General features: G+C 34.1%; 1 protein-coding gene across 5 annotated transcripts in view; it reads right to left on the bottom strand.

Annotated features, from left to right (window-relative positions):
- Positions 1-26,540, bottom strand: part of LOC143230682 (protein YIPF4-like) — a 61,515-nt gene that overhangs the window by 24,417 nt on the left and 10,558 nt on the right. For all 5 annotated transcript variants that reach the window (XM_076464649.1, XM_076464651.1, XM_076464650.1 and 2 more), the window contains one exon: positions 12,202-12,367. In XM_076464649.1, the coding sequence (XP_076320764.1) occupies positions 12,202-12,367 (166 nt within the window). The remainder of the gene's footprint in view (positions 1-12,201; positions 12,368-26,540) is intronic.

Here is a 26,540-nt window from a genome sequence, read left to right as displayed (position 1 = left end):
TGATCAGAGAGCATCACATCAGCACTTCCCAGGGGATGATGTCCATTGGAGACCCCAGGATTAAAAAAAGGAGACAGCAACTGGTCAATGAGAGCATCAAGGTCTGATTGATCATAAGGTCTCTTTAGGTGACAGGAAAGGAGGACAATCAGTGATAGTACGACCCAAGAAAATACGGATGACTCTGGCCTCAAAGGGTGTATCAAGTGGCAAAAATAGGATGGGCACATGCTGATCATCTAGCAGTACTACCCCTCCATGCACTTGTCCATCACATAGCCTGTCAATTCTGTACAAAGAAAACTGCCAAAAGGTGGCTGTATAAACAGGTTTGAGAAATGTTTCTTGTAAGGATAAATATACGGGATGGTAGGAAGCAATCAATGCTTTGGTGTCATCCAGATTAGAATGTAAACCCAGACAATTCCATTGTATCAAAGTGGCCAAACCTAACATACCACATTGGTATTTAGATGTTTGAGTGTTTAGATCCCAAAGGAGATAAACTGAAAGAATAGAACCTTTCCTGGAAGGTCCCCTTCACCACGTACATGAATCCACCCCGAGGGGAACAGCCTAAAAAATAAAACATACAGGCATCAATGAAGCAGTCTTCTGAAAAATCTCATCTAAACAACAGGAACTGAGGAATGGCAGATGGGTTTAACACTTTTGTTACTCACTCTCCCACACACATTATATGCAAACTTTCATTAAGTATTCCCTGTATGGCATCTAGCCTCCAATATTTCACAGAAATGGGTTTCAAACAAAACCCAAACCTTGAGTGCATTAAAATAATTCACTGTTATTCTTCAGGGAAATAAAGGGTTATATTTAATGAGTGTAATGAAATATATAGGCATGGATGTTGATGTAATATAAACAGGATGTTCAATATGAATTAGCTCTGAGAATTAACCAGTCATAAAATAGTTATTGGTATCAAGTTTAGTTTGTGCCAAAATGGAGAGTACATTACATAAAGACTTAAGTGTGATGACAGTTATAAGAAATTTTAAAATAAAAATAAAATAATGCAAAAGGTGATGGGAAATAGAGAAAATAGTAATGTGACACAATATCTATGAAATAATAATGATATGGATAAATTAAAGCATGAATAATACTAATAATACATAGTAAGTTTAAAGATGATTTTGGTTTTGAAAATCTTTTCAAACACTTGCAAAGATCAACAATCCCAGGATTGAGATTGTTGCCACCTGGTGCTAGAGTATTTAATATTGCTGTCCAGCAAGTTTCTTTAATTTCCCTTTTTCTGTTAGATGTAAAACTTGTTTCTATATTTGTCAGTTTAATGTCTTCAAGAATGTCCAGATATGTTAGTGTTTTGCAATTGTAAAATCTTTGTTTGCTTGTTTTGATTGTTGATTTATGGCTATTAAATGTTCCCATATAGTTTTTGGTCTGATCTACATATTGGAAGTTAGATTTTTGGCATTGGATTAAGTATATAATGTTCTTTGTAGTGTATAAGTTATTGGTTTAGTGATTTTGAAATATTTTGGGTTGTCTTTATCGGAATATTTGCCATTTTCCTACATGAACTTACAGGTTTGGCATCACTTGCTACTGCAAGGATGAATTACACATGGTGCTGACTCAAAAAAGCATGAATGCAAAGTTTTAGTTTTTCTCAAAAAATGGCAGGAACATTTGTAAAAACGGATTTTAGTTGATCATTAAGTTGAAGGAAAAAGTTTTTTTGAACATCTTGGATAGGTTTTTCATTTTGTGGTAATAGGTAATAACCAGTGGAAAATGAGAGAAAATAATTTTAGGTAATTTCTTAAAGGCAGATTCACATGATACATTGTTAGCTTTATTAAGTTTTTAAAGTAAGAGTGTTTTGTTCATACCCTCATTCAATCACAGTCTGTTTCAATGGTCATAGTTCTTGCTGTCAGAGCATATGTTCTTTAATCAACTGGTTTAAAAATAACTTTTGTTTTTGCTTCAGTAAAATAAGAGCAGTATGTTCACCACAAGATAGATTTTTTTTATAAGTTCAAGTAGGAGTCAATGGCTTAAATTATTTCATTTTCAACTGCAGTTATAAAACTCTTTAGATGTGATTCCCTGTTGTCTTGGGGTGACTAGAAGGATTCTTCTATAAATTGTGAATTAAAATTATTTCTTTAAGAGGTTTGATTGTGAAAAAATTACAATTTTCCTGTTCTGATAATGTATTTCAATGGGTATTTACCTCTGATCACATATGTAGCTATTCTCATTCTGTGCTGCCCTCTACCCAAACAAAAAATATGACACCCGCCACAAGCCTTATGCCTTCTGTCTACCAGAAATGGCTCATTCAAATGTGTGTATCGTACAAATTATCATGCAACAATCATCCATCAACAACAGTACCACCCACTATCATTACACATGTGATTCCCTTTATTCAATTATTCCAGACAATCTCTTCACTTTGTGGCAGAAAATGAAAGCCACAATTTTCAGTGGAATGTGAAAGGAGGTAAGTGCCTACCAGAAATATATTTTCAGCATAGGAAATAGTTTATTACCTCCTTTCACATAAATAGCTAGAATCCCACACTGAATAGGTTAAGAGACCAGTGTGAGAGATGAAAAAAGCATCCTTCAAAATTGCTTAAAGGACACACCTTGAGAAGAAAGAGTCAGATTCAAAGATTTGATGTGGGAAAGAGTTCAATGTCTAAACAAGGTATGCTCGCTGCCCATCAGAGAAAAACATAATATACATGGGCAGAAAAATAAAGAAGCACATCCATGGGTTGTGGGAAAACAATGGAAGTGCAACTCAACTACACCGAAAACCCATGCCGCAGGGAACCGACATCCACGAAAGGACAAGATGCAGATCATACTGTCTTCACCTCAAATTCAAGAGACTGATGGGCATCTCAAATCCCTTTGACTCTGGAATAGGGTACATGTTAAGAATAGAAAATGATATATCAATCTAGTTGTTCAACATCTGGTATTAAAAACCTATCTACCATAGAAAAATCAACTCCCTCAACAGTGAAATTGACCAGAACCTAACAAGATGCAACAACATTCTTGGAATAAGATACACTGAATGGGAGTTGAAGGGGAAAAAAAGTAACAATCCCAAATACTTCCAACACGACCCATGACACAAACAGAATATAACTGAGTAAGACAGACCAGACATCCATAGTGCATGTTAGGACTTATGTTGATTAATTCTACTCTAAATCCAAAACCTGGCCACTGGGAATCAACATCCACATGGGGATAAGATGAGGAACCTCAATTTAAGGAGTGAACTGCAATTTGATGTCTCACTCCTTTGGTTTTTATAAGCTATAATAAAGGATAACATGTCATCAACACCAGCAGAACACCACTGCCCTACTCTCTACTGTATGGAAGCAAACACATTCAGATCATCCCAACAGCTTGGAAATGGAAAGTTGTAAGGACACCTAAACTCCACTAGAATAGGGGTGGGGATGAAATATAGTGGAGAGTCGTGAGAAACATCAACACCTTAAATAGTTCAATGTGTAACCATGAAACCATAATTTTAAAAGTAGACCACACCAATTTATTTAATACAAGGCATGGAAGGGGATGGGTAGCTATCCCCTTCTGCTTTTCCCATGGGTGGTACAGTCTGGGACAGGCATAGTTATGAAGCAATTTCATCGTGAGGATAACCTTCAAGAGAACTTGTGGAACACCCCTGTCCAACAAGTGCAATAAGCAAGTCAACATATGACTGAATATAGTGTGGATTTTAAAAGTTAAAAATACCTGGTCAGGCATCAATCACCACAGAGTAGGATCCAAATAATCAGTAATGATCATGAAAAGGAAAATAAAGCTCATGAAAAAATTAATGAAGAATAAAAATAACTTATATTGTCAAAGTTGCACAGAAGTCTGAAGAATGGCTACAGGTGTAAGATGATAGCTCAAAGAGGAAGAATCTGGAACCTATGTATTAGTAATAGCTCACGTGCCTGATTGAAGGAGTTCCTCCAGTGGATGATGAAGGTGATGAGAAAACACCTGAAACAAAGTACAAAAAAAGAGAGGAATAAGCAAATCAAATCAAAAACCAAAATCTACTGGTGAGGTTGTAAGGAGAAATATCACAAACAGAGGATAGTTGCCAAGAAATAAAGATGTGGGAAAAAGCACCATGGTTGGAAGCAGTACAGGCAATATGACATTACAGAGCATGTACAGGACATACAAGTCTATCTAGATCAAGCTGAGGATAAAGGTGAGAAATGGAAGGGAAGCAAAGAACAATAAAGATAAAGAAGATACGTAGGTTGATAAAGAGTGTGTGAAACATCTATGGCAAGTAAATCAGGCCACTGGCATCCACAGTTTAATAGGAGAAGAAAAAAAGTCTAAGAGGAAAGGTGAAACAAAAAATATATGGAAAGTGGTTTTAATGGAGGCAAAGTGAGGCAATGTTTGGCACATTTTGCAAAGTTTAATAGTTTTCTAGAAAATAAGGACTTTGATTTCTCTGATGCTAAAGATCTCTATGTAAACTGGATCAAAAATCTATATCAAAAACTTGAATCACGTTTCTCTGAATTTAAAAATTTAAAATTGATGTTTGAATTTTTGCATGATCCATTTCAATTTGATTTCAGAAATTCCAGTGAGGAAATTACATCTTTTTGGATATGTGTGGATTTGAAGACAAGATGCTTATCCTGCAAAGTGTAGAACACATAAAAGGTAGACAAAAATGTTCTATCACAGAGATATGGCTCACTATTCTGATATATAAGAGTCTTCCAAGTTTAAAGATAGCAATTTCAAAATTATTTTCCATGGTTGGATCCCACACAGGTGTGTGAGTCAACATTTTCTACGCTTTATTTTCTCAAGTCAAGATATAGATCTCAGCTTACTGACATAAATTTAGAGGCAGAGCTAAGATGCTCATTGAGCATAGATATTATGCCACATTTCATGAAACTTGATGAAAACCCCCATCAATTTTCACACTGATGATTTGTTGAAATGCAGTTGTTTTGATTAAACTAACATCTTTTTTTTTTTAATAGTGTGGCCAACATTGTTTTCATTAGCCACAGTTGTGGCCACTATGAAAAATAAGTTGCCCACCCCTTATCTACAGTATCCAAAAAGCAAAAGATGTGGGTTGAAGCTGCTCAATAACCACATACTGAGGAGACAGAGGAATCCCTGATTGAAAAGCCAAGTAAGAAACTCAGCAATTCAAGGAACAGTAGGCCAATCAGCTGAAAACTCCTGGCCCATAGGCCAATGGAACTTGCCAGAAACAAAGATACATATAGGTACAAATGTGAATTACTTACCAAGGACTGGATGTAAACTAAGTGTAAAGACAGAGAACAACAACCATGCACTGAATCACTGATGACCAAGGTCTCCAAATAAGGGAGGAAGACAGGAAGAGATAGTTAAGGGGTAAGAATTCTGATGATCATAAATGCACATATAATGCAACTGATGTGACACAGACCTATACATGAACCAAACAGACAGGTTATTGATTGGTTGCTTGACATTTATTGGCACAAAGCAACTAAGCTACCTGTGCCAAACAACTGGTAAAAAAATTAAAAACAAAAGTAAAATTTTTAAAATGCATAAAAAGGAACCACTGTAAAACAAAACATAGTCCAATTTTTGAAATAAAAACTTAGAGTTAAAAAGGCCCATGGTCCCTAAAAATTTAAAAATGAAACCAAGTTGGACAGAGTCACCATCGCTAACAATGCTAACATCATGGATGAACCCATGGTAAAAATGTGTCTAAAATGGTGCCATCACTCACAGTTATTATGACGGTATGACAGTAAAATGTAGGCTATAGTGACTTGAGTGTCACACAAACCACACATTGGTGCATCAGTCCCAGATAAAAGAAAACAATAAGTTAAAAACTGACCAATGCATAGTCTAGCTAGGATAACATCCTCTTTTCAATCCTTACATAAAGATAGCCAAAGAGCAATAGCAGATTAAATCTAGAAAAGCTTGTTTTGACATTGCTCACTCCAAGTCGACTGCCAATTGTTGCTAAATTGAATCTTAAATGCAGGACAGTAGTCCATGTATGGGGTAGGCATGGTCATGACAGCACAAGAGCAGACAGACTTAGCTGCAATACCAGAAGTGGCCTGTTATCTAGGAAAACTGGATAGAAGTAGATGATAGAGAGAAATGGGTCAGTCAGATTTGAATATTGATTAGAATAGTGTAAGAACTAATGTGAAGTGATTCCAGAGCCAGTAAAGAGCTAAGTGAATTGGTATAAATAGTACAATGCATGTACTGCATAGCTTCTATGTGATTCAGGACAAGAGAAATGGCATACATTTCAGCAGTGAACATAAAAACTGTAGAGGGGATTCTGTGTGCAACCATCAAACCACAACTTTCCATGATAGATCCCACAGAGTCACCTGATTTCAAACCATCTGTATAAATAGGAAACTAAGAATTGTTTAAAAGATGTTCAGTAAGCAGATGAAAGTATCTTTGATTGGGAGTATCTGCCTTCTTCAGATGATTCAAAGAAAGGTCACATTTGGGGATAGTAATAAGCCATGGTGAGATGGGATGATCAGTGGATACAGCAATGTTATCCAAGGACAGACTCAATTCATTCAACTGCTCCTGGATACAAAGACAGAAAACCAATGGCAGACCATCTATTCTGAAAAAAGCATGGCCCACTGAGGAAGGAAAACACAATCCCATGTGGGATACTGTAGTAACGATCAAAGTTTTGAAGCATACAGTAAAGACAGTTGCAAATGTCTGAGTGCAGAGGAGGTTCATGAGACTCAGTGTACAAACTCTGGACAGGAGAAATGTGGATGGCCTTGTGCAGAGCTGAAGCTCCTGATGGTGAACAGGGTTCAACAACTTCAAGGTTGAGGTCCTGGCAAATCTACAGACCTATAGTCCAGTTATGATTAAATGAGGGCAACATAGATTTTTAAGTTAGAACATTGATCTGCTCCCCAAGAGGTGGAAGAGAGGACACCGAGAACGTTCAGTGTCCTTGTACACTTGACATGTAGCTGCTTGATGTGCAAAATGAAAGTCAACTTGCACTCAAATATAAGCTCCAAGAACTTTGCCTGAGGGCCCACAGGAAGCACAACTTCCTCAAGAAGAGGCTTGGGATCAGGGTGAATACCCCATTGTTGGCAGAAGTGTATGCAAATGGTTTTACAGTGATAAAAAGTAAAATTGCTTGATGCCACTTCAGTAAACAATTGTAGCTGCTGTTCAATAAATCTCATGCTTGACAACTGACACGAGATGTGGAAGCCATTGACACAAAGTTTGTTTGCAACTGTAAAGGAAAGGAAAGTTGTCTGGTAATGGCATTAATCTTTACAGTTGAAAGTGTGACACTCAAAACACAACCATTAGGAATTCTAAGTTCTTGTGGGAAAGAAGGGGAAAGTGTTGAACCCACATAGACTTGGAATTATCAGTACTTTAAAATATGTTCAATGAAAATGGGCAAATGGCCATGTAGCTCATAGGATGCCATACATCCACATACTGTCATAAGCCTTCTCAAGGTAAAAAAATACAGAAACAAGACGTTGTCACTTGAGAAAGGCTTCCCTGATTGAACTTTCAAGACAAATCAGATGGTCCAGTGTGGAGTGTTTTCATCTGAACCCACAATGTGTATGGGCAAGAGGAGGTCATTTGATTTGAGAAACCAAACAAGGCAAGCATTGACCATCCTTTCTAAGATCTTACAGAGAAAGTTTGTCAAAGCAATTTGACGTTAGTTGGAAGAAACCTTGAGATCCTTCTCAGACTTAGGAGCATCAGGTTAAAGATTCTCCTGCCCTGTCTGGTTAAAAACTACCAGAAAAATAGCAAGAGTGGAAGAAGAGAGATGGCACAGCATCTTGTAGCAAAAATCATCAGGTCCAACTGTTGCACTGCCAAACCAATGGAGAGCAAGTTTGAGTTCCACCAGCATAAAAGAGCAATTACAGTCACAGAGATGATCAGCTCAAAAGGAAAGAGGTGATCACTCTGCCTGTGTCTTGATGACTAAGGTGGGAGATGAAGCAAAAGTGCTATATGCATGAGAAAAGCTTTTGCCGAGAGTATCACTGGTGTTTTGAGCATCAGCAACTCTCTGCCCATTAGAGAGCAAGATCAAGAGGAAACAGAGGTATATTGTCCACTGTCCATTCAAATTTTGTCCCATATGACTTTGGAACTGGTGGTAGAAGAGATTTTAGAGGTGTATTTAATCCAAAATTCCTTCTGGCTTTGACATCTGACTTACCAAGCATGTGCATGGACCTGCTGAAATCCAATGCAGTTTAAGTGTGGGATACCTACAAAAAGTATCCTAAGCCTGTTTTTGAGTCTTCTGTGCCACATGGCAGGCAGGATTCTACCATGAACAAGAACACTGTGGTAAATGTGTTGAGGTTTTAGGAATACACTGAGCAGCTGCCTGGACAATACAGTTGTCTATCAATGACTTACAGATGATGGTAGGATCAAGTTTCAAGAGTGCAGTGAAAGAGTGGCAGCTGGCCCTGTCCAATTTCCATTGAAGCACATGGGTCAGGTGGTACTGTCAAGGCCAGTCTCTCTGGGAAATGGATCACTGCCTTGTAGGTTACTGTCAATCTTCCAAGAAAAGTAAGAAAAAGCAAAGGAAAGCAAATAGACAGATCAATAGCAGTAAAAAGACTGACTAGGTGCATGAAAATAAGTATAAGAACCAGTACTGAAGAGATAAAAATTGTGATCCAAGAACATACAGTCTATACAACCCCTCCCATCAACATCTGCATAACCCCAGAGAAGATTATGTCCATTAAAATCCCCCAAGATTAAAAAGGGGGATGGTAACTGCTCAATGAAGGCATCAACATCTGACTGAACATAGGCCTCTTCAAGAACAAACAGTGATGGCACAACCCAGAGAAACATGGATAAATGACACCTCCAAGGGTGTATCAAGTGGCAAAGACAGGGTGGGCATAAGCTGATTGACCAGCAGAGCCACTCCTTTATGCACTCATCCATCACACAACCTGTCATTTCTATAAAAAGAAAACTGCCAAAGGTAACTGCATTAGCATGTTTCAGAAACGTTTACTGTAAGGACAGACACACAGGATGGTAAGAATTAATCAAATACTTAATGCCATCTATATTCAAATGAAAACCCCAACAGTTCCATTGTATCAAAGTGACCATTTTTATTTATGTGGAGGAGAATGGGGCATGGTGTCCCATTTTTGACCACATTTTTATTATTTACTGGACAGAGGTCTATCAACCTCCATGGATCCTGTACTAGGTCAAGTTGGCTAATCTCTGTCTGTGAACAAAGACTCCAGTGACTGAGGGTGTGAACCAATACTTGTTTTGCATCTTGGAGCTGCAGAAGAGGATGGACCCAAGGAAACATCTAACCTGAAGCCAAAGGAAGTTGATCTTGGCAGTCACTGAAAGGAGTAGCAGGCATAGATTTTGAAGTACACACAGATTTGTCAAATATTTTAATGACAGAGGGCAAAAGTTTCTAAGATCGTTTACAAATTACTATACTGGAAGAATAAAGAGATCTGTCTGCAATCACACTGTGGTAGAGAAATGGAGTGTGGCAGCATATATCTGAGATAGAGTGGGGAACAATGATTCTGAGTCTCTGGGTAGAAGATATTGTTCACAGTCTTCAAAAGTTTCACCTCTTTCTCCTCAACCCACTTAGGATAAGAACTAGAGTAAGATGGGTGTGAACCACTACAGTTTCCACAGTGTGGTCCCAATTCACACTTGTAGGCATTGTGGTCTTTGCCAATACAATGAGCACATGTTAAATAACTATGACATGATGTCTTTGAGTGACCGAACCACCAACACTGGAAACATTTGAGAGGGTTGGGAATGTATGGCCATACCTTACAGTTCAGATAACCTGCCTTGACTGCAGCAGGAGAACATGGTGATGTAAACATCAATATCAGAAATTAGAAGACATCATAATTCTGTCTTTCGGAGTGGAGATTCAGTACACTGCAGAAACACCTTGGTTGGGCAAATTAGTGAGGATCTCCAACTCAGAAGAGTTCTTTAAATCCCTTTAATTGTATCTTCTCTTGTAGAATTCAAGGTTGCATAGGGAGTAACCTCAATGAGTATATCCCCAATGGCCTTTTATTTCAAGAGGAGTTTGGTATGTTGTAGTCAAAATGTTTCCACCAAAATGTCTCCAGCATATAACTTTCTTACTGACTTGGGGGAGTTGGCAAGGCCCTCTGATCCATTTTAAATAAAAAAGGGAGACATCTGCTCTCAGAATTTCTCAGATAATGAAATCGTAATTAGAAATCAAGGTACAGAATTTTACTGTGATGTTGACTGTACAACACTCATCCAATAATCTGGTTTTTATCAATTTTTTCATTTTTATTGAATGGGAGTATCCATAATAAAGGTAATACATTTCAGTGCCCACTGACCCCACCCATCAGCTGACTGACCCTGAGGAGGCCACTTCAAGGCTGCCTATCTACAGGAATTAAAGACTAAAGTGGATTAGACCCCTCAACCACTAGGACCCTCTCCTCCCCTTCATCAGTCACCATGCACTGCAAACATGTGGGTGATGTTTAGATCCTAGAGAAAGTAAACTCCAAGTACAGAACCTTTTTTGATAGGTCCACTCACCACGTACAGGAATCCACCTTGAAGGAGACAGGTTATTGAATCACATGCTTGTTCTATTATTCAAAATGCACATTAAATAAGACACTTCTGGATAAATAAACTTAATGATATTTTTACTTTAATGTGTTATTAATCAGTCCTTTCTTTAGTTATCTTAAGTTTTAGTATATTTATAATTTAAAATTACAGTTGTACAAAAAATCAGAGAATAAAACTCCAGGCTGTTCAATTGATACAAAACCTGTGCACTACAGATGAAACTTGCTGTGACAGATTTTCCAGCAGAATAGTGAAACTTGTATGGCAGCTTTAACTGATATATACCCAAAGATTAATAGTTCACTGCAATATAAAACTGATTGGTACATTGAACTATACATTCAGTTATAACATAGTGTATTCTAAAGACAGCTAGTATGGGTATTAAAACTTTAATTAAAATAAAAGTACAGAACAATGTGTGTCTAACACATTTCTTTGAATTTCTGACACATTTTGCTTTATATCAATATCACCATCAGAGTCATGTATACAAAACTGGACAGAAGTTTCAAAATGTCTTACAGGAGTGTGAGTGTAAACAGTTTCCTTGATGTACAAATGCAGTCAACTGTTCATCAGCTACACTGCATGGCATACTTCACACAAACTGGGAGACTAGTTCTTCAACTTTAATGAATAAAGAGAGAAAGGATTTGATTATAAACTTCCTAGTTTCAGTGTCAAATAATAAAATTGTGGTTTTATCACCATATCATCCTACATTTTAAACTCTAAGTGTTCTCTTGAAACCTTAATTTTGATGTTTCATTCATAAAATTCGGCAGAATCTTCCAATAAGAGTTGATGAACATTCAGACTTTTTCAGGAAGAGTCTCCAAGTCCTAATTTATTGTAATTTAACCAAAACTTCTTTTAATCAAGTCTCCCAGGTGAATATTGTGATCACATACTGATATCTTTCCCCCTTATGCTTTCTCTAGAACTATCTCAGCAACTGTAGTAATTGCATCAGAATATTTGTGCAAAACTATTTTTTATGCATATTGATGTGAAACTCAGAACTGAATTTAAGCTGGAATCAGATATTGTGTTGGATATAATACTCAAATTTAAATTAACTTTACATATTTTATGATCACCACATTTCCAATTTACTGAAATATAAGTTGGGGGTTGAATGACATAAGGAAGTTCTGGTCAGCTCTAAAAGTCCAACCAAATCCTTTAATGCACAGAAATTCCATAACCCTCCTCCTAATATTCTCCAACCATCATTGCAAACACAGTTCCTAAATAAGTAGCTTAACTCTGCACAAAAAATGTGAAACAAAGTCTGAGGTTGGCTTAAATTGTGTTTGAAGTTTATTAGTTAATTAACCATTACTAAGAATGATTTGCAGCAGTAATAATTAGAGAAGTTTAATTCAAATTAGCTAAAATAGCTAAAAATATTATTAAACTTACAGCAATGGTTTGTCTTCCTCCTCTCTATCAGTACTATCTTCCTCAACCAGCCAACCAAACCCATGCTGTTCAAAGAATGCAGCACCAGGTACGTTGTTTTTCCTTCTATACTTAACAGAACCTTGGGGATTAAGGCTATCAAGTGAGCCTGATAAACCCTTTAAATCTGTATTAAAAAAACAAAAAACTGATTTTATGTACAAGTTAATTTCACATGACCCACAAAAAGAATGTAAAGTTTCATAAGTTTAACCTTTGAACTTAAGAATAAATAGAATTTCCAACACAATCACTTTTCACAACTGTTCACCATGTTCATTTATACCTTACTTTTTTATGTTTTATGGATATAAATTGTACAGTTAAATGTTGACTATCTCAATTTGAAATCTCATCCTACTCAGAAGTAAGCTGTATCTAGAAATGCCTAATATGCACTGTTACATATTATTGACAAATAGCTTTAGTGGCAATTCTAAGCACTGGCTTAAATGTTAATAAGTCAATTTATAAATATCAGATACACTATTATACTGTTAAATTATAAAATAAAATAGATTTAAATATTTCAGAGCATGATATACTTACTACATAAACTGTTAACACACTGACTTTTACAGTATATATCCATTCCATTTGCCAAATAAAGTATGCATGTATATGCTTTACTTCTAACACAATGGTGGGGAATTACCATGTTATGAAAAACTCATAGCTGGTGGTGGGACCAGATTTTCTGTTTTGTACACCAGGAATGAATTATCTTGTAGCACTATTTATAGCACCATATTGCAAAAGTTTCTGCAACTGGCAATCATATGCTGTGTACCACTTTTTTCTTTGTTTCCACTGTCATTACCCTTACAAATGGCAGAGTTAAATGCAGATCAAGTTGCAAATCTTCTGAAAAGAGAACTACTAACAATGACAATTATGATCAAGATATAGAGTCTGATGATGGGACTACAGAAATGCCCTTAGATGAGAGCAATTTTCAGATAAAAATGACAACTGATAATAGCAGCAATAACCAGTCTAGTACTAATTGGCAACTAATATTCATTAAGTAATGACAACAGAGTACTGACAGTATGTAGAAGACCTAAAGTTCATGAGGTCTGAACCAGACAACCACACATTTGTAGAGCAAAAACAAGTGGTGGTGGAAATAGATTTGCTAGACCAGTTCAGGAAAGAGTGGCCTCTGATCCAGCACTAGGCAGGAAAGTTGAAAATGTGAACTCCACTGTCTTATTGCATAATTGGTCAAAGACCCACTAGTTTCACTTTCAATGAAACAATGAAAACTTCAGTCTTAGAATCCAGTCACAAAATGGTTCATATGGTACTTTGACCTACTCCTTATTCCACAGTTACTGGACATTATGATCCCAGAAACAAATGCACATGCAACAGCCGAAATAATCAAACAGTGACCACTGTGAAGAGAACCACAACTAAAATAATGGGAGAACAATGATGCAACAACAATGTTTAATACCTTGTTGATTCACATGAGCTCAAACACCCTACCTACCTCAGAGCACTACTGAAGTACTGATATTTCATACAATACATCAATTTACAGTGATGAGTCTCAACTACTTTCAAGTGCTCTTTTGGCATTCCACAGACAATTCCCAATCCCACAATGATCATTTGTATAAGGAATGACTTCTCCTAGATCACTTCAATTATGAAATGGTCCACATTTACTGTTTACTATCAATGAGGCCATGGTACTTTGGTGTGACAGGCTCTTGTTTTGGCAACATATCAAAAATAAACACCACAAGTATGAAACCAAACCCTATCAACTGCAAATCATAAAGTCTGGTGCTGAAAATTCATGTATACTTTCAAGCTTCTGTTGATGAAGATACCAGTATGGTAAAAGTTGCAGCTGCTTTACTTATTCTGATACCTGATAACCTAGACAAAGATCATGTTTATACACAGATAAATATTACAATTATTACAAATATTCTGTGAATATGGAGAAAAATCTGACTGAGCAATCAACCTATGTATGTAGAACACTTCAGTCTGACCATAAAAATAATCTAATGGATGTGGTCAGGAAAATGTTGAAGGATGAACAGGAATGGAAATGGTAAGCATCAGTGGTAGTTTGTAAATGGTAGGACAAATTGGACATGCTCACAATTAGCAACATGCACAGAGTGAAGATAGTTGGTGCCACAAATCAACTAAAATTTCAAGAAAATATCCATAACTACAACAATGGCATGTTATGGATAGATAGATCTGACCAAATGGTGTATTACTCAGCTCTAAAAAAGACCACAAGAGGATATAAAAGGATTACCCTTCACACCATTAAAATATTTCTTCTGAATGCCCAAATCCTGGACAATGAAAGTAGGGGACAGCAAATAACACTTGAAACTTTTAAACAGGTAACAATTCATCTTCTGTGAAATGCCAAGGCAGGTCTTCAAGTGTAGGGTCAGCATGCAACTCCAATTCCAAAATATAAATAATTTCATTGTTTCATACATTTGCTGCTCACAGAAAAGATAGAGATTCCAAACAAACCATGTCATGACTGCACAAAGGCTGAGAGGAGAGAAGAAAGCCACTACAGGTGTGATATCTACCCTGAAAAACCAGCCCTTTGTTGGGAAAATTGTTTCAAACAACATGTGCCTCAATAACAGAAAGATAAAACAAGAAGACAAAGGAACATACATAATCATTTACTGGACCTTATTACATTCTATCATTTGCTTATGATGTGAGAACTAATTAGTTCATGTAACAACAAAAGAATAAAATCATATATTTTGAAAAATATTTATTGATTCAGACCTCATCAAATAGTGCCATGAATCATGTAAAATAATCCTATTTCTATTATAATTGTTTATGTTCATATTTTAACCATCTCTTCTTTAGTCTATGTTGAAGTGAGCTTTATGAAAACATTGTGTCTGTGCACCTTAGGGAATTTCATTTGAGCAAATATTATACAATAAATAAGGATCACAATTATTACATAGATTTATGTTCCACAAACTGTTTGAAGATTGTTTGTTGCATTATCTGGGACACTACCATTATTCTGTTAACTATAAAATAGCTTTATCTTTTCTATGAGTATACTCTCAGTGGCAGAATCTAGTGCACTCAGTCCTACAAGTATACTCATAGTCAGTTTTAAAAACCATAGACCTTAGTATATATGTTAATATTTCCACATTTACTGTGCAGATTGTTACGTATTATAATTTATCTTGGAAAAGTCTGATTTATTATGTTACATAACCAGGTTTTTTTCTCAAACAGACAGGCAGGCTTTAGTAAAGTTGTATCCTGAATGTCAGAAGCTTTTGAATTAGAGGAGCTGGATTTTTAGAAAAATTCTCAACTTTAGTGATTGAGCAAGAACAGGATTTTGCTGATCTGGCAGAAATGTATTTTTATGAAAAGTGGTTTTGTGTGTTAAAGCATCATTATCAAAAGAGCAGCTGCTTTCTGTAGTGTTTAAACTATCTTTTCATCCAAATAAGTTTTGAAGTTGTCAGAGCAGCACAAACTTCTTGTCCTTTCCCAATTAAAACACTATAATAATAATAACCATGTTTCAATAGGTTATTTCATGGTTCAGGCAAATTATTCAAAATGTTGGAAGTATATGTCAATTTCATTTTCATTAAATGGTGGTGCTTTAATATATCAGTTAAGTTCAACATTGTCATTTTGCCTTGGATGAACAGAGTTGAGTCTAATTCCCATTTATTTCATCCTAATTTCTTTCTTGGCCTTGATACATGCTTGTTCAGCCCCAAAATGTTTACTTCCTATTTTTGGCTGTGATACAGGTTTGCTTTTTCTGAGCTTTGATACAGGCTAGCTCTTTTTCTCAGCTTCGATATGAACTATTTAAGCTAAATTTGTTGGAATTTTGCCTGGATTTCTAACTTATCTTTATCACTCAACACTGATTGGCTAGTGGAGACACTAAAGTATTCCCCTAATGCTTCCCCATGAAACAAATCATCATCAACTAATATTTCAACAATATACTCTCATAAAAGATTTTGGCAATTTCAAACAATTCATTTTTGTTATATTTTTCTAGTTATTCAAAGGGGGAAGGTGATCTTGATAATCAGACATGGTCAAATCTTCTTGGCACTGATAAATGTAAATTATGTTTTGACATTAACTTAGAACAAATTTTGTCTCTGATTCAAATCTCAGGCACAAGCCCCCAATTTATTATGTTATGTGTTATAATTTACCTCAGACAAATCCAATTTATTATGTTATGTACATTATGTCATATTTTCAAATAACTGAAAGTTTGTATTTTAATTTAGAAGTTAACTGAATTTCAATATGTAACAAACTTATGATATTTGACAACAAGACTGATACACACAATCTTCTTCCTTAACACAAATATATTTTAATATATAAAAAAAAATAAGTTGCAATAACAGTTATTGCAAATAGTTAATACAAAGAATTAATTATATATAAAAATTTTACAAACTCTCAAAAATATTCAGTCTTTTATCTGATCTGGTACTTAATGTTTCAACAATAGTCCAGGTCCATGAGGCACAGATATACTTAGCTTGATGGGAATGCCAGCTAGCTCTATTCTTGTTTGGTCTAATATGATTTATAAGCTCACTTATCACAGAGTAAGACAGATATCTAATGTCCTCATAGAAGTACTAATGTAGGAAGTTAATTCTCTGAAGTTGAATGGTTGGTAAAGTTAAAAATTTAAATGTTCCTGATCAAATTCTGTAATTTTACAATTAATAAGCATTAATCACATTTATAGCATTCACCAATGGTTGAAAATACACTACATATTGTTGATTCTTGCTCTTGAGAATCTTCTACAAATTTAGAGAACATGCAGGACTTGTGTGATACACATCCAACAATACACATCACATGCATAAAAACAAAAGTATATATTAAATGTGTAAAAGTAAATCTATTAGATGGTATAATAAGTACTTGTATAACATTTTCTATAAATTTATCCCTGTATCTCAGAATAGGTTGTAAAATGTTTTATGTACTGTTTGTTATCTGTCATCAAAAGTATTTTATTTTCAATATTCAAAGGTGTTTTGTTGCTTTGTGTTTCTGCAAATAAAATATATATAATTCATGATTAGTAATGACAGCTGGAAATATACTCCATTACATACTGTAGGTAAGGACAATACAAAAAGTACAAAGGTACTTTACACCTTCATAAACAAGTAAAGATGTTTTTAAAAACAAGGTATGTTTTGGAATGAAAATTTAAGTGAAATGTATGGAAACATGATTTCAGAAAACATTGATGAATCAGACAGAAATCAGTACTTAAATGCAAAGTAAATGCAACTTTAGTAAATCCTGATTTATAATATGGATGAAAGGATATCTGTTGTGAGCCTTTGTATGATACAAATAACAAAATGCCAATTGTCAAATACTAATTACATTCACTAGTGTGTTTACAACTTTGAATGGGTTAATTAAATTATTTGACTGTAACAGGATGTAGTATAAAATCCCCACATAAATGAAGATAACAGAATAACAGGATACAAGCTTAAGATTTATAAAGGAAAGTTTATTTTTTAATTAGTTGATTGACTTCATGAATGAGCTAATCTAAAATGTAATAGAGATCAGCACTTCACATGAGTTTAAAAGAGTAGTTGCAAATTTCCTAAGCTGAATGACTCTTATCCTCCCAAACTCTATGTTCCCTATTCCCAATATTCTCACCAATAAGCACACACACATTAATTAATGTATCAAGATTATCAATTTCCTTAGTTTTTAATACCTCAATTAGATCCCTTGAAAAATAATGGTCCACCTTTCAAAAGCACTCAGGTTAAAGGGTTTTTATTAATTTCTATCAAAATTTCTTAAACCTACATTTTTCTCTAACACCGTGAATTCTATTAAATGAAAATACTTTCAGAGATTTTAACCTGTCCTCATACGACAACTTTTCTATTACAGTTATCATCCTACTAGCCCTACACCACTTAGTTCTTTCTAGCCCTTCATTATTCTTCCCAAGTTAAAAACCAAGAGTGAACACAATATTCCAAATGTTATATAAACAATGACCAATACAATGAAGTTACAACCTCTTAAAAAACTTCTACTGCCACTTGTAACTGTAGTTGTTCTTATTTGGCTTTTTATGGTGCAAAGCAACTAAGCTATCTGTGCCAAACAACTGGTAACAAAATAACAGTGAAAGTATTATAAAGTGTAAAGGGATATTAAGTTAAAACAAAAACAGTGGCCCAACATTGGATAAAACCTTAAATAGAATTAAAAAGGTCAATTGTCCTTTTAAAATTAAAATAATTTCTAAGGTGGACAGTGTCACCATCACCAATAACACTGCCTAACATTAAAGATAAAGAACAGAACATGTTTAAAATGCTGCTGTCATTGAGAGTCGTAATGATGGCAAAACAGCAAAAGGTGACTTATTGTGACCTGAGTGTCACACAGACAACACATTGGTGCATCAGTACCAGATAAAAGAAAACAATGAGTTAAAAAATTGTGGCCAATGCTTAGTCTAGTTAGATCAACTTCCTCTTTTCAAACCTTATGGAAGCAAGATGGCCAAAGTCCAATGAAGGGTTTTATTGAAGAGCTTGTTTTCACGTTGCTCACTCCAACTCGACTGTCAAATGGCACAGAGCTGAGCTTTAAATACAGGACCATAGTCCATGTATGGAACAGGCACAGCAGTGATAGTGCCAGAGCAGACAGATTTAGCTGTGGTGATAGTGAGCTCATTCCTGTGAATACCAACATGGCCTGGTATCCAGAAAAACTGGACAGAAATAGAAAATAAAGAGAAATGGACCAGTTGGTTTTCAATATTGACAAAAGCAGGGTGAGAACTAATGTGAAGCGATTTTGGAGCCAGGCAAATTGATATAAAAATATAGTTCCTGTGCTGCATAGCTTCTAAGTGATTTAAGGCAAGAGAAATGGTGTACAATTTGGCAGTGAACACAGAAACTGTAGAAAGGATCCTGTGTGCAACCACCAAATCCCAACAAAACCATAGCAGAGCTCACAGTCACCCGATTTTGAACCATCTGTATAAATGTGAAATGAAGGATGGTTCAAAAGATGTTCAGCAAACAGAAGACAGTACTTCCATTGGAAGTATCTACCTTCTTCAAATGACTAAAAAAAAATGACTCAAAGTAATCCAATATTTGGAATTATGCTTGTTACCTGTAAAAGCAAATCATTTTCAACATTTAGCCTATTTCTAAATTTGGTTTTTGTATCTGTTTTACTGTGAAAATGTTGATGGAAAATGAATAAAAATTTTCAAAGCTCAGTTACTTATTTCAGGGTATTTCCATGGCCATTTTAATCCAAAATTTTGTAATTTCTTCCTGCTGAAATTTGTTTTTAGGGTGTAATCAACTGAAATTTCTATAAGCTGTTCTTTCACTTTCAAAGGCAAATCATTGGTATTTGCAGAGTCAACAAAGTGATTTTGAAACCCCAGTAATTTTTCTAAATGAGGAGGGAAGTATTCTCAGTAACTGTACACAAATCAGATATGTGCTGCAAGACTGATACTTTTGCATCTTCACTTAAAGAAATTTCATTCATAAGTAAAAATCACAGATTTTTGAAGCAATCAAGTTCTTCCATAAGTATACATTCACCCAAAAAGTTTTAGCTTACATTGAAGCACTTCCATTTTACCCTTGGCTTTGAAGTACATTACCCTAGTACCCTGCATTGTAGCATTCACTTCATTTAGTTGGACAAATACATCCAAAAGGTAAGCCACTTTCTGCATCCAGTATTTATCCCTTAATTTGTATGCAAGTTCAAAATGCCATTCAGATAAAAAGAAACTTATCTTCTCATGCAATTCGTAAAACTGAGCAAGCACTCTTCCCTGAGAAAGCCATCAGACTCCAGTATGAAGCAGTAACTATTTATGCAAACTTCCCATATCCTTACAGAGTAAATTGAAGATCCCAGCATTGAGTGGTCTTGATTTTATAAAATTAACTATTTTTATGACATCACCCAACACCTCTTTTAAACATTCTAAACATCTCACTTGTTCTTATGTCTTAAGCACATATATATTATCTCACATTGTTCAGTGAAAAAGTTTTCAAGAGTTGACTTGTTAATAAGAAATTGGTGTTTTCAATAGAGTTGTATCACCAGCATGAAGATGTTATTTCAGATGTTTTTTTATTTAAGGATGCTCAACAATGGGCAAAGGATTACTTGATATCGTAATGATAATAAACATGGCAAGCAGACAGCTGATACAGTTCATGATAATTTACTGTAACTATTGACAATTTCATCACATTAGTTTGAGAAGTAAAATGTTAAATTACAGCTGGAGATAATCACAGAAATGTATTTATAATTTCTGTGTAGCACAATTCTCTATATATAATGCATATCAATGGGAAAATATATGCCTAAACTGAAACACAACCTTCATTAGGTGTAAAATTTAATTTTACAAATAGAAAAATAGGCTTTTTAAATAAAACATACATGTCGAACATTGCTTTGAAAAAGCCTTTGCGTCTGTTAAAGTAACTATTCTACAACTACATTTAATAATTTTAATATTATATATATTCATTTTTTTTCTCCTTCAATCTTTTAATAATATAGAGGTTGGCTCTCCAGAAACACTGACTGTATAGTGTGCAAAACATTAAGTATCCATGTTACAAGTCATCTAATGTTCATCTATCACTAGCTAGTAATTCCTGTTTCATCCAATACTTAAGCTTTTCAAAGGAAACCAGATATTTGCATGAAAGCTAACTTCAAACGGTAATGAAAACATCTTTTACATTAGAATTATGATGTTTTTACCTCATTTAAAATATATAAGAAACAAATCAGCTTTTCAATACATCTAAGATTTGCACTGCACATTATTCAGTATTTTATAAAAGTATGTGTGCAATAAACCCAGCAATGTCTATTGTAAGTAGCACAATAATAATAATAATAATTACAAATGGACAATTTGGAGTGAATTTTCTTTTCCTTGTAAATCCAACATGCATCCTTTCTTTTTACACTTTTTATAGTGTCCACAGTCTTAGCAATCAATAGTTAAGGTTTTAAAGAGTTGTTTGAACTGAAACTTTACTATACAAGTTGCTTTTTCCCTCAATATTCTATGCAATTCTTTGGAATCCCTATCACGAACCACTATCATGGTTCCTGATAAGATAATCTGTTACCTTTCCTCTCTCAAAAGAAAATAAATCTCAAATCATATCCACAAGTTAACCCCTTAATCTATGAAATCATTCAAACAAACATCTTCTGAAACCTCTCCTGTAAGTCAATATGATCAGTTAGGTTTCACTTGAAACACTGTATACAGTTTTGGTCTCTTTATCTATAAGCATAAAGAAAAATTTTATTGATGATTGAACATACTACAGGTTTCAACAGAACATTGTTCTATCTTCTTCAAGTGTGATTGGAACTAAGCAACACAAGGTTTATGTATCATTTATAATGAATTTACTGCTATGCATTTATTTTAATACCTAACTTTGAGTCTGAAGCATGTGACATATGTTGTTGGATGTGTACTGTGCAAGTCTCATCTGTTCTTTAAATTTGTGGAAGATTCTCAAGAGCAAGAATCAACATTATACACACACATCTTATGAAAACACTGGCGTATCTTTGGATAATGTTGAGCGTTCAAAAATCTACCTGAGAGAAGTAAAGAAAATATTTTTTATTACTACAGTCAGTATACTACAAGCCTCAGACTCTGTAATTTGATCTGACCAGGAACATTTATAGATTTCAAACATTACAAACTTAAATGAATTAACTTCGGATGTTAGTATTTCTATAAGCAGTGTGAGGCCAGTCAAAGAAAGACAACTAGCTAGGTTAAGCAAGGTGTAATAATTTCAACTCATAATTAATTTGCTCATTGTGGAGCTGGACCATTGATAAATTTTCAATTCCAGACCAGACAGAAGTTTGTACATTTGTAAAACTCTTGTATATACACCAATATTTATAATAACTATTTGTAATAACCATTAAAATAAAAGTTATTGTTGTTTGTATATTAAAATATACTTGTGTTAAGAAAAAAAATTGTGTATCAATCTTGTTAGCAAGTATCATAAATCTGATGCATATTAATTAACTTCTGAGTTTAAATTTCTGACTATCTGAAATGTTAACACCTAGTGTACATAACATAATAAATCAGATTCATCCAATATAAATTATATGTAGCACATTACAAAGACTAAAGAAACAGGGATTAAATGTGATGAAAATGGTGTAAGTAGGTGACAGGACGTAGGCAGATATCAAGTTTATAAATGGTGACTACACCTCATCAAAGATGACTAATGTTGTTAGGACCATTATTACAGTTTAATTAGAGATCATTTGCTTTGATGATTTCTATTGTTTCTAAACAATCTTTCTTTTTTTAGTTTTGGGTTGGCATAAGATAAGAACTTCACCCCAAGGTATTTTGTGACCTGTTTCATATTAATTATAAGTTAAGACAGATATCTCAAATTCACTTCTTTGGTGTCCTTAGGATTTACTTTTAAGGTATGTGACATCTGCCCTGTATTTGTAGGATGCAATGTATGCCTTGTTTTTGTTCTGTCAATAATGATTATTTTGGGTTAGGTAGTAAGGTGTTAATTTTATGCAAAGGTTTGAATACAGCTTTTGCATCTATGTTCAAATTACTAAAAAGACTTTTAATTTCATTATCAATTTCTGGCACAAAGGGAACAAAACAAACTGACTATATTTTGTGTTGTTTATAGGTTAAAGGTTAGAGTTAATATAATATTTTGTTTTGAAGTTTGATGTAAACTATGCATGACATTGGAGTTGAAAGCTTTAGATGGTGCTATACTCTTTAGGTAGTTCAATTCAATAAATAAGTCTTCTTTGTGGGTGCAATTTTGTATAGCATGATTTACATACATGAAGTAGGAGGATATTTTCTGTGATAGGTGATAATTAGATCTTTTGTGTGGCAGCATGGTGACAGAGTGGGGTTACTTGTATATACTGGTGAGAACTTTTTTATTTTCTCTTTTTACATTTACATCTAAAAGTTTTAAGGATTCAATGAAATAGAGTAGCATCTCTGAAGATACTGTTTATATATCTTAACCAAATTTCAGGTGCATGAATCTGCTTCCAAACAGTTCTTCTGAAGACATGTAGAGATCACTAAGTAGAAAGGAAAAAGGAGAACCCATCATTAATTCATTATTTTGTTTGTAAAACTGACCATCTTACATAAAATAAAGCAGATTGATAAAGTGTTCTGTTACAGGACTGTCTTCTGGTTTTTCTTTTAAACAGTGTAAGGATTGTTCTACAGATATTGAGGTAAATAAAGATTTTGTATTGAAAGATACTTATATCTTCTTGGTTCAGTTTCAAGTTTCTGATTCTACTGGCAAAGCCTAGAGAGTTTTTGAGAGAACAGGGGTTGGTCTCAAGTAGAGTGTTTAATCTATTAACTAAGAATTTAGAAATATATGCTAGATATTATAGGTATGTAAGAAATGTCATCATTTCGAATTTTTCGAAGGGCATAAAAAAAAAAAGAGGTGAGGATAAGAAAAATGTTTTCTTTAGCAGTAAAGATACAGCAACTTTTATCTAATTTTAAATGTTTGAGAGAACTTTGTTGACAGGGTCACCTTTGAGTACAGTATAAAATGTCTTTTAATAACACTGACACCTGCTTCATATGATGTATCTACAACTACAGTGCAATTACTTTTGTCACATATATATTGTTGCTAAATTTCAATTCTTTTACAATGCTGGCTTAATTTCTGTAAAAGTTAAGTTTTAATTTTTTGTCCTTATATGCCATAAGTCTAGAGTGTATGTTAGATTCTGTGGTAGCAACAATTTGTTAGATAGGAAGACTTCTAGGTTTAACAGCAATGTTTACACCTAATTATAACTCATAAATTTGATTATCAGTTAATAATTCACTCAAGATACTTAAAACTGAAGTAGGAATATTAATAGATTGGAAAATGTTTACCTCTTCTTTCTGGTTCTCTGTAAGCTCTTGAGTTTTTTGGTATTTTTTAAGTTGGCTCTTATATTTGCTTCAATGCTGGTTGATCTAAATCAGCTGACATAATTAAGTCTGTTCCAATTTTCCACAATTCAATTATTAGTAAGTTCTAAGTGTTTTCAGTACAGTTGTACTTCTAACTTGAAGATGTTACTTAAAATGCTTTTTAGTGATAACTATTAAAACTGTAAACTTGTTTTTGAATTATATTTTCAACCTTAAACACTAAACTCAGAACAAACACTGACAGAAACAAGAAGATCTATGATTCCTGCTCAACTGTAAAACCTCCAAAATCATCCTAGTTTAATTCAAATCATGTGTCCTTTGCTGTTTAACTTTGAAATGTACCTATTAAACAAATATTTGCTATCACATTATGTAGTATCAACTCTTTAAATGTAAATTTCAATGAAGCTAAAAAAATCAAATTAACATACACTCCAGACTTACTACACAGAAGGAGAAAAATTAAAATATAACATTAATAAAAAATGAAGCCAACACTCTAAAAGCATCAAAATATAATAACAAATACACACAAGAACTGACAAAGGCAGTTGTATCATAGCTGTAGATAAATTACATAACAAAATAGGTTTCAACACATTATCAAATACAGATCTTACACCATACTGAAATGCAATCCTGTCAAGAAGGTTCTTTCATATAGCAAAAGTTAGTTAAAAGTTGCCCTATCTTCACTGCTAAATAAAAAAAATTATTTTATCCTCTCACATTATTATCCCCATGTTTATGCCCTTCCTACAAACAAAAAAAATATTCCTTACAAACTCATTCCTTACAAAATGTTGCTAAATTCTCAGTTAAAAGATTAAATCTTGTACATGAAACCAATCCCTATTCTCCCAAAAACACTCCACTAGATTTTGTCAATAAAATCAGAAACTTCAAAATAAATCAAGATATATTAGTATCTTTCAACATAAGATCCTTATTTACCTCAATACCTGTAGAACAAGCTTTAGACTGTATGAAACAAAAACTAAAAGACAATCCTGTAACATAACACTTTATCAGTATCACAGAATACTGTTTAAACATGGCCAGGTTTATAAATAAAATAATCAGATCCCCCTTTCCCTTCAAAATTGTAGCCTTAAAAGTGCAAATCTTAAAAGAACTGTTTGGGAACAAATTCATAAATATCAAGAAACCTAAATTCTGGTAAAGATACATAAACAATATCTTCAGTACATGGTGATGTGGGAAAGAGACACTACTTACTCAATTTCAATGAATTTTTAAACACATAATGTTGTAATTTTGACAACAAAATAGACTCCAACACATCCTTTTAGAAGTAAATACAAAATGAGATAATAAAAGGTACTTCCTGTACATACATGAAATCTCTGGCTATCACCATGTCATCACACATAAGATATATTCATAAAATATCAAAGAAAACATCCTCCTACTTCATCTACGTAATTCATACTATACAACTTTGCAATTCACAGTGATTCACTTATTGAATTAAACTACCTAAAGAAAATTACACTATCTAGAGGTTTCAATCCAAATATCATAGATAAAGTTCATATCAAATGTCCAAACAGTGAAAAATATGTTAACTCTAACCATTCATCTAAAAAAACCCAAATATATCTTCAGTTTGTTTCATTCCCTTTTATGCCAAAAACTGCTAAAGAAATTACTAGCAATTTTAGTAATTTAAACATTGATGCAAAAATTGTGTTCAAACCTTCACATAAGATTCACACCATACTTTCTAATCTAAAAGAATCCCTACTGTAAAAAACAAAAACAAGGCATACTCAGTATCCCACATGAATGTGGAAAAAAATGCATAGCACAGGTGTCATATTCCTTAGAATCAAGATGCAAGGAACACCAAGGCCACATGCACAGAGATGAATTCCAGATATCTGCCTTATCAACAACATGAAACAAGTCCTAAAATATAAAATAGTTTGGAATAAAATTATCTTCATAAAACAACCCAAAACTAAAAAAGTAAGATTATTTAAAAACTACAGAAATCAACAAAACAAATAATGTTTCACGAAAATGGGTTAATGGCTCTAGCAACAGCCATATTTGGTAAAATGTATTCACTGTTCATACTTCTGACCTGACCTGACATCCATCGATATCCAATCATCATTTCTATGGCATTTAATACCGGTGTCTTTTGTCT

Source organism: Tachypleus tridentatus, chromosome 10 (genome assembly GCF_004210375.1).
Source record: "Tachypleus tridentatus isolate NWPU-2018 chromosome 10, ASM421037v1, whole genome shotgun sequence".
In the NCBI taxonomy this organism is placed as follows: Eukaryota; Metazoa; Arthropoda; class Merostomata; order Xiphosura; family Limulidae; genus Tachypleus; species Tachypleus tridentatus.
The sequence above is the reverse complement of the archived record's forward strand: the minus strand, read 5'-3'. Positions and strand labels throughout refer to the sequence as shown.